Genomic DNA, 9,508 nt, shown 5'->3' on the forward strand with positions numbered 1-9,508 from the left:
AACTGGAACTGGAACGGAGGGAGTAAGACTTTTAAAACTTGTGGTTTAAAATAATTCCTAGATATATGTGTGACTATAAATCATCTCATTAAGGGAAAATAAAACTTTTAAATTATTTTAAATTTAGAAAGGTTCCATTTTTTGAATTAACTAAAAATGAAATAGTTTCATTCTTTTTGAATTTGGAGTAATTATTATTATAATTAATTATTAAAGCTATTGGTTGTGTCACGTGATTCTCACGTGCGCAGATATTTTTTAAACATTTACCAACACTAGCTCAACAAACTGAATAATCAAAACCGAACAACATTACTGAGTACTAATCAAATCGATCAGTGTTAAGATCTGCAATGGCTCAGTCTCAGGTACCTCAAATAGCAATTCTTGGAGCTGGCATATTTGTCAAAACTCAATACATTCCCAGATTAGCTGAAATTCCTCACCTCTTTGTTCTCAGAGCTATTTGGAGTCGCAGTGAGGTAATTAAACTTATTTCTTGAATTTTTATGGAAACAAAAAATATTCTCCATTTGTATGGATTTGTTTGTGGATTTTAGTTTCTGGGTTTTGATAAAAATTGGAACTTTATCTAGTCTAGCTGTGGAATTATTTAATTATTAGTTTTAGTTTTTGGGGTTCATAAAAATGGGAGCTTTGTGTGTGGAATATTGTTTTTAGGTTGTGTTATCTAGAATTAATAATAAATCCCCTTTCCGTTTCATGGATTAAGATATCCAGATATGATAAAAATTTACAGCTTGTTTGGATGGTCGTTAACTGTTGTATTGTATCGTATTGTTACTTTAAATACGATATTTGTTTTGATTGTTACTTACATTTTATTGTATCGTATCATTAAATCTCTCGATACATGACGACGAAATGTGCCACTTTATGTAACGATCGATTTAGTGTGGCTGCATCATTACCTTGTCTTTTTCTCCCAATCTCACACTTAATTATTGTTAAATAATTTTATTTTATTATTTAACCTACTTTTTTATATGATAATTTTATCCCGTATCATAATTTTTCTTTATAATATTGCAAGTTTATTCTTCCTATTGCTGGTTTGTGATATCATGAAACAACGACAAACGACACAATCTATCCAAACATTATATTCATCAAACGATATAGTACAATACAATACAATACGATATATTATGAAACGATATGTAACAACCATCGAAACAATACATTAAGTTCTATGCAGTGACGTTGTAAAAATACTTAAAATTGAATTACAGGTAACTCTATTGCTAAATAACCTGCTATAAAAGGTTAAGTTACACTGATAGTTTAATTCATTACAGTGTCATTGTACATAAATTAAATCCGTATGAAAAATTGGAAACAATATGTAGTCTACCGCTGTTGCATTTTCCTTGGCAGCAAGAATTGGTTTGTTTGGAAACTATAAGTTATACACTATAAAACTTTTGCTATTTGCACACATTTGTTAGTGGATTTACTGACTAAATTTGATAAAAATGTAAACTTTATGTAGTCTAGTGTAGCATTTTTCTTGAAAGTGAAAATTGCGTTGTGGAGAAAATGCAGGATATTTTGCTAGTGGTTGTTTGCCGATTTTAGATTGTGGGATAAAAATGTGAACTTTATGTAGTCTCGTTGGTGCGTTATCTTGAAAGTCCGAATTAGATAATAACTGGGTTTCTTTGTGTACCTTTCTCTGAAGTAGTTGTTATTCTTAGTCGTGATTGTTACCTTTATGTTTGTTAGGAATCTGCCAGAAGTGCTGTTGAAATAGCACGGAAGCATTTCCCAGATGTGGAATGTAAGTGGGGAGATGCCGGGCTTGAAGATATCATTAAGGATAGTTCCATTACAGGTGTTGCCGTTGTTCTTGCTGGACAAACCATGGTATATCTCTCTGTCTTTTCTGTATGCTTGTATATATCATAAAAGTTCTATATGCACATCGTAATTGATGTTAGTTGTCTGCGTCTTATTACCCTGTGTTTGTTTCATGTCAAGGAGGTAATTATGGAGTAGGAAAGGAAGTATCATTGCTTTCGGTTTTTTCTGTTAGTATTCTGTTCAAGTAAAAGTGCATGGATATGTACAAGGAAAAACTCAGTAGCTCTTTGTAAACTTAGGGAATGGGAAATACAAGTAATGCGCCAGTATCATATAATTTAGCTTCTTACACTCGAGTGCCAGAAAATATAAAACATCTGTGTTTAAGTCTATGCGCAGGTTCAGCTTTCCCCTGAAAGCATCTTTTGTTCCTTTCCCACCCAGAGGCGTATCTAGTGTAAAAGCTATGGGTTCGGTTGGGTTCAACCGAAACATAGCTTTTGCTCATACCCTATATTTTTGCCTAGAAAATCATTAAATATGTACAAACAATAAATTTTGAACCCATTAAATTAGATTGAGATGTGGTAGAATTGTGAATCTGAACGCATAAAATTTAAATTCTGGATCCGCATCTGCTCCCACCAGATAACCCAAAATATACATGTAGGAATAGAATTTCATAACTTTCTGAGTTCCTTCTTCGGTTTTCTGCCATACCAGCCCGACAAAAGCTCTTAAGACCTTAACCATATACGGCACATATTCCAGATCTGCAAAACCACCCTACAGACCTACACTGTATCAAAGATGATTAACTTCATCTGTAAGATTACACATACAACATCTGCTGCCTAATTTAGAACCTCTTCTGAAGGTTATTTTGTGTCAAGCACGCTTCATGGGTTGCTGTCTAGCAGAAACCAACCACTTTTGGGGGATATCGCAAATCCAAATAAATTTCTATGGCCAATATGATTGCTGGGAGGAGGGGGGTTGGATACTATCTTATAGGCTGATAGAATTTACCATCTCTTCATGGTCTCCTTCCATTTACGTGAATTTGGAGTATTCTGCCTCTCTGGAGTCACTGTAATAGTTGGCTGAATCTCTCTGTTTCCCAATCCTCAACAACATCTTGACGATCAACATTAGATTGATAAATTGCAGTTAGTTCTGAAAATTGTGTTTGACATTTGAATTAATTCATGCAGGTGGATATGTCATTGAGGCTGCTTAAGGCAGGAAAGCATGTCCTTCAAGGTAATTGTATAAAAAGTTGCAATAAATGGTGTTGGAGAAGTTCATTTTCTAGTAAAATTTCAAGTTTGTTACCTTGTCAATGAAGCAGGACAAATACTTGCTTTTCATCTTTTCTCCTTATCTCTTACATTTGCTTCTATGAACCATTTAAATAAATTGCGTAAAGTTTAGCTCATATCTGTGCGACGTGCAATCAACTAACCATTGTGTATTTGCATATCTTCATTTACTTGGCGAAATTGGGAACTCCAGAGAAACCAGCCGCTGCAAGTAAGTAAGATGCATTTTTATTTCATTGAACTTATGTATGTTGCTCTGTTCAATTTATTTCTGTTTCAAGTGCAGTTAACTAACCAATCTTCTAGCATTCTTCCTATTGCAACTTGTTCAACCTTAAATGTGTTCTACTACAGTACTCTTAGTGACGACTGATATAAGAAGTTTAACATGTCTCGGTCTTGAGGCTAGTGTAAATCTTTTTTGAGATTCCAATTAAGACTTTGCGCGTCTTACATTCAAAATCTTGTTTTGGAGTTAAATCTGAACTTAATAACCTTGCAACATCCTTCAGCAGTGGACTGAGGCCAGGGGAGGGAAGGCACATAGACGGTACTCTTTCTTACTAAATAAAAGTTATATATTGCTTGCAAAAGCACCAACGAGGTGCAGTACATGTGAAAAAGCACAGTTACTCTCTAAGGAGCTAATCATTTACATAGTTTATAGTACACCAGAAAACAAAACAAAAACATAAGCATCTATATTTTTGGTCGTGCAAAGCTTCCATTTTCCTTTGAAACATCTGTGATCGCATGCCTCCCCAAAACATTCCATAAGAGACATGCAGCGATAGTTGAACTTCTTCTTGATCTTCTGTCCATGCCAACGAAGAAGAGTTTCCTTCACTTCCTTGGCATCACCATTGTACTCCAAAAAGATTAAAGACATACTGCAAATTTACCAGCTAAAGCTGCAACTAACAAACAGATAATCTGGTACTCACAAAAATTTACAACACATAGGAAACATCTATTGCAGATATTTATGAGTCATATTCTCAAGGTGCTGGTGGTGCTGGGGCGGGTGGTGGTGGCTGGGGAAACTCATAAGACCGAGGCGAAGGCTGAGAAGGATCAACAAATACAAATGGAGGAAACTCCGGAAAATCAGGGAAGTTCCTAGCCACACCAATTTTTCTCATAGCGTTGGCGGACAACCACAATGAATGCGTATTATAAGTTAGATGTTGCATCTGAATGTGTTCTATTCTTTCCATTTTGCTCGTCACTCGTTCGTCCAACCTCTCCGTTCGTTCGTACACCCTTTGAATATTTTCCGTGTAACTCCGAGCTGACGGAGGCGGAGGCGGAACAGGCTGAGATACAGGATCAACAAATACAAATGGAGGAATCTCCGGAAGATCAGAAATTTCCCAAGTCATAGCAATTTGTCTAATCATGTTGGAGTGCAACAAAAACATCTGACTAGTGTAAGATAGTTGTTGCATCTGAATTTGTTCGTATCTGTCCAACTTGCTCATCACGCGTTCCTCCAACCTGTCCATCCGTTCTACCAACCTTTGAATTATTTCTGTGTAATTCTGAGCTCCTTCGTGTGGTGGAGGAGGCGGCTGACTTGGTCCCGCTAAATCATTTGGTCCCTCGGTAGGTACAACTCGAGGAATAGGCTGAGACGTAGGCTGGACAAATACAAATGGCGAAAACTCCGGGAGATCAGTAAATTCCCAAATCATGGCCATCTCTTTCATCATGTTACAGAATGTCCACAACAACCGAGTACTGTAAGTTAGATATTGCATCTGATTATGTTGACTTCTAACCAACTTGCTCATTACTCGTTCCTCAAACCTGTCCATCCGTTCTTCCACCCTCCGAATACTTTCCATATAATCCCGAGCACTTTGTTCAGATGGTGATGCTAGCTGCTCGTCGCGCAGTTCATCCTCACGACCTGGTAACTTATTTGGTCCAGTTGTCATTTCCATTTTCTTCCATATTCTTCTATCAATCAATTCATTCTGCATTTTCACCAAACTCTCGGAGTTTATTCCCTTCTTCCTCAACAACTTAGTAATGGTGGAAGGAAACCTAACAGTTTCTCTCCAACAAGCAGATTTGATATTCGCATTGATAATTCGACCCAAATCAATAGGCAACCTAGTATGCATTGCATACACCAGAGTCAACTGATCCACACAAATCTCCGAAGCATGCACATTTGTGCTCGGGATCACTCTACTATTAACAAAACGCAACCAGGCCCGCGCTGCAAACCCAATATTCTTGCTTTTACAGCTGATTTTAACTCCATTTTCATCAACTGACCAGTTAGCTCCATAAGGACAAAGAATTTCCTCAATCTCTTTAACGGGCGGATCAGCTATTACTAATCGGGTCGACGAATCGTCAACCGGTATAAGACCGTAGAGATTGTTAATTTCTTCAGGAGAAAAATCAACAAGTTGTCCTTTAACATAAGAGAGATTGTATGTTGGATTTAAGTTAGCATAGAACTCAAGAACTAAATCTGGGCTGTAATCTCCGGGTGGTTTCACAAACCCGGCCCACCCGTAGAAATTTATGGTTCGGGTTATGTACTTTTCTTTATCTCCGTCGTTTTCATTGAAGTCCGTGCCTTTTTCTTCGATGAATTTTGGAGTCATTTTTTTGACCTAGAAAATTTACTACGACTGCTTTCAGTTCTTTAGATGGAAAATATTAGGGTTTTTGACCTTTATTTGTTTCAACTTGTTTGTTGAGCCATTCAGATGTTGCCACGTGGAACTATTGGCTTTTGGATTTCACTTTTCACACGTTTTGAAGCATGAGATATTTTCACTTTTCACACGTGTTGAAGCATGGGATATTTTTACTGCACACGTTTCGACAAAACAAATCAAATTTAGAATTTCTTTTGACACATGGCATTTATTGCACTTCACTGTTACACGCTTACACATATATAGTTGTTGATATTTCACTAGAATATATATATTTATGGAGAATTAGTAATCAAGTAGTTAAAATTACTATACTACATTAGAATTGTACCCTAATATTAGTTATTTAGAACTAGATAGATGCCCAAAATTTATACATACATATATATATATATATTCAACGATTGACCAAAATATTAATAAATAAATAAATAAATAGAAAAATGAATAAATTAATATTTTTTTTGGTATCCCACTCGGTGTCCGGTTATCCACATTGGGGCCCGACTAAATCCGGATTCGCACCAGGAAGTTCCACATTGGGGGGTAAAATGCTCACTAACAAAGGCGACTCCATACCCATGGTTCGAACCCGAGACCTCTGATTAAAATGAAGGAGAAATAACCTATTATTCATTATTATTAATATTTTGCATTAACTTAGATCAATCAAATAATGATACTTCTATACGTATGAGATTATTTTGGCCTAATAAATTTGTCCATTTAGATTTATCAAGGTGATATTTATGTATCTGCATTTCACCTATATATATCTGAGATTGTTGTATTAATGCAGCTGTGGACGAGGCAGAAACAGCATTGACTCACTATAATTCTCTAAGCGCCACACTGACTCATCAACCATTATGGGCTGTAGCAGAAAATTATCGCTTCGAACCTGCCTTCATTGAGGTGCTTGTTACTTGTGTTTCGATCTTATTTTTCATATGTGGCTAACTGGATAAATTAGTAATTGTATTGTACAGGGCAGAAAACTAATTTCTGAAATTGGAGAGATGATGAATATCCAAGTAATCGTTGAAGGATCAATGAATAACTCAAATCCTTACTTCTCCAGCTCCTGGAGACGCCAGTTTGTTGTGAGTATTTCACTAAATGATACATTAGCTCTGCTATCTAATAGAGGAGGGGTAAGTTACACACTACCCTCCACAGACCCCACTTATGAAATTTTACTGGGTTGTTGTTGTTGTTATCTAATAGCGGGGAAAAGGTTCTTTCAAAATAAAATGGCTTCTTTCGTCATAGTACATGTTAAATAATCTTGAAGCTAACATTTCGCACAAATAGAATAGCACTGAATAGTTGCTTGTAACATCTCTGGTCACTAAGTTTTCTTTTTCGTTGTAGTCTTAAGCATAATGGAAGCATTTTCGAGTTGTTAAGCACGTTGCATGCGTTTCTTTCTCTGTTTCAGTTCAGACTCATTGACTTGATTTTTGACGATTTCATTTGATTTCTTCAGGGTGGTTTCATTCTAGACATGGGTGTACATTTTGTAGCTGGACTAAGGATGGTAATATTGTCATCCCTTCCGGATCTATTTGGCGATAGCTATTTTTTAAACATATTTCAACTTGAAGACAAAACGATGTTCTTTACATTTTGGACGTCACTAATTACTAGTCAAAGCATCTTCAATTATTTATTATCACTATTGTCCTCTTCAAATGTGCAGCTTGTTGGATGTGAGATTGCATCTTTGTCAGCCATGAATTCTCATGTCGATAAGACTTTGCCTCCTCCTGATAACATTTCGTCTATGTTGTGAGTTCTATACTGTTATCCTGATACAATTAGACCTCTCTATAACATCATCCCTATATAAGTCAAGTTTTTCTCGGAACCAATTTTTATGTAATCTGATAAGTCAGTCTTCTATAACTTCTCTATAGCAGCCAATAAATATCGAAATAAATGAGATTGTTATAGAGAGGTTTCACTGTATTAGGGATTTAATTTTAACAAAGTTGAATGTAACCTATGATCACCTTTTGTTCTCTCTAGTCAACTGGAGAATGGGTGTTCAGGAGTTTTTGTGATGGTGGTATCTTCAAAGTCACCAAAGGCAAGTTCAATACTAACTAGATTTTTTTCTCCAGAAAGTATTTTCTATGACAACATATCTGTAGAGCGATGATTCTTGATTAATTGTACTGTTCACATCTTTAGATAATCTGGCGAGTTGTCGGTTTGAATGGGGTGCTGCAAGTTGAGCGTGGTAACAAGGATGGAAAACATGGCTACTCGGTAATTGGAAACTTTATTCTTAATCCCGATTAGAACGAAATGTAATTTTGTCAAACTTCTTTCCCTTCACAAAGAACAATGGTTTCAATGCAAATCTCACAAATCTGTTCTGTCTTTAAATTGCTGTCCCAGATTCACCTTCATATGGCTGATGGTCAAAGCAAGAGCTTCTTTTATCCTTTTAGCGGGGTCACTGACGAACTGAAAACATTTCTATCAGATGTATCAACGGCCAACCTGAAGGTAAAACGCTTCCTAAATTTCTCATTTAGTGTGACAGGAGGTCATGGGTTCGAGCCATAGAAACAACCTCCTGATGCAGGGTAAGGTTGCATACAATAGACTCTTGTGGTCTGACCCTTCTCCGGACCCTGCGCAAAGCGGGAGATTAGTGTACCGGGCTGCCCTTTAGTGTCCTGCAAATTAGCTAGTCAAATTGATTTGTGCCTCTGTACATACATTTTAAGTCACATTGTTCGGTATGCTTATTTGGCTGTGGAAATGAAAACGACCAGTCCTTTTCCATTGATCAATAACCATGCTTGTAATCCTTTGATTCATTCTTTACCAAATTATGTATGATTGCAGTGATTTACATTGTTCATGTGATTTGCATTCCAGAACATTTTTGTAAGGTTTTCTATCGTCACCATATAAGATTTCTTTTGTGCAGAAGGACCATAGTTCCCACATCGATCCTCGTCTCTCATTTGCTGAAGGTGCTCGTGATGTTGCTGTTTTAGACGCGATGCTCGAATCAGGAAAGAGACAAGGAGCTCTGGTCCAAGTAAAAAAGTTCTAGTTTTACGCAGCCATTACTCTCCTTGAATATGTCGTGCACATGATTGTTGATCTTTATACCATGGAGCGGATACGCTAGTAGGAGTAAATGATTCATATATAATATGAGGCTACCAAAAAAAAAAAAAAAAGGATCGATCGAGAGATGTCATTGTCTCTAAACTCTTGAAGATTTCTAGGACAAAGCCATTGTACATTATTTTGGACCCTATTGTCAAGCTGAAAAACCTCTTATTCTTTGAGATCCTTTGTCTTCCAGGGTTAGATGGAAGAAAATATGGGACTATGTAAACAGAGTGTAATATATGGGCTGTAATTTGTGTACCTAACTTTGGTTGAAGCTAAATAAAAGGGGAGAAATTCAAAATTGCCAGATTTACAAGTGGTCGTTCAAAAATAGTCACACTTTCAAAAGTAATCAAAATTTAGCCACTTTTCATGTAAAGATAAATCTGAACGAGAACACAGTTCAAAATCCGGAAAATACTCCAGTATATTATACTGGGTTCCAGCATAAGTATACTAGAACTCCAGTATAATATGCTAGAGTTCCAGTATACTTATGCTGGAACTCCAGCATAATATACTGGAGTTCCAGCAAAGTAT

The 9,508-nt window shown here is 36.4% G+C and overlaps 1 protein-coding gene across 2 annotated transcripts; it reads left to right on the plus strand.

Moving 5' to 3' along the window:
* Positions 1-285: 285 nt before the first annotated feature.
* On the plus strand, positions 286-9,269 carry LOC107827241 (dehydrogenase FPY6-like). Of its 2 annotated transcripts, none has more exons than XM_016654340.2 (12): positions 286-482; positions 1,747-1,887; positions 3,039-3,087; positions 3,340-3,357; positions 6,627-6,742; positions 6,817-6,930; positions 7,317-7,367; positions 7,530-7,618; positions 7,859-7,919; positions 8,024-8,101; positions 8,234-8,344; positions 8,775-9,269. In XM_016654340.2, the coding sequence occupies exons 1-12, from the start codon at positions 354-356 to the stop codon at positions 8,901-8,903; spliced, it is 1,086 nt and encodes a 361-aa protein (XP_016509826.1). In that variant the 5' UTR covers positions 286-353; the 3' UTR covers positions 8,904-9,269. The 2 variants fall into 2 exon arrangements, with proteins under 2 accessions (XP_016509826.1, XP_016509827.1); XM_016654341.2 differs by having other exon boundaries at positions 8,778-9,269.
* Positions 9,270-9,508: the final 239 nt, after the last annotated feature.

The sequence above is a fragment of the Nicotiana tabacum genome, chromosome 18 (assembly GCF_000715075.1).
Source record: "Nicotiana tabacum cultivar K326 chromosome 18, ASM71507v2, whole genome shotgun sequence".
NCBI classification, from domain to species: domain Eukaryota; kingdom Viridiplantae; phylum Streptophyta; class Magnoliopsida; order Solanales; family Solanaceae; genus Nicotiana; species Nicotiana tabacum.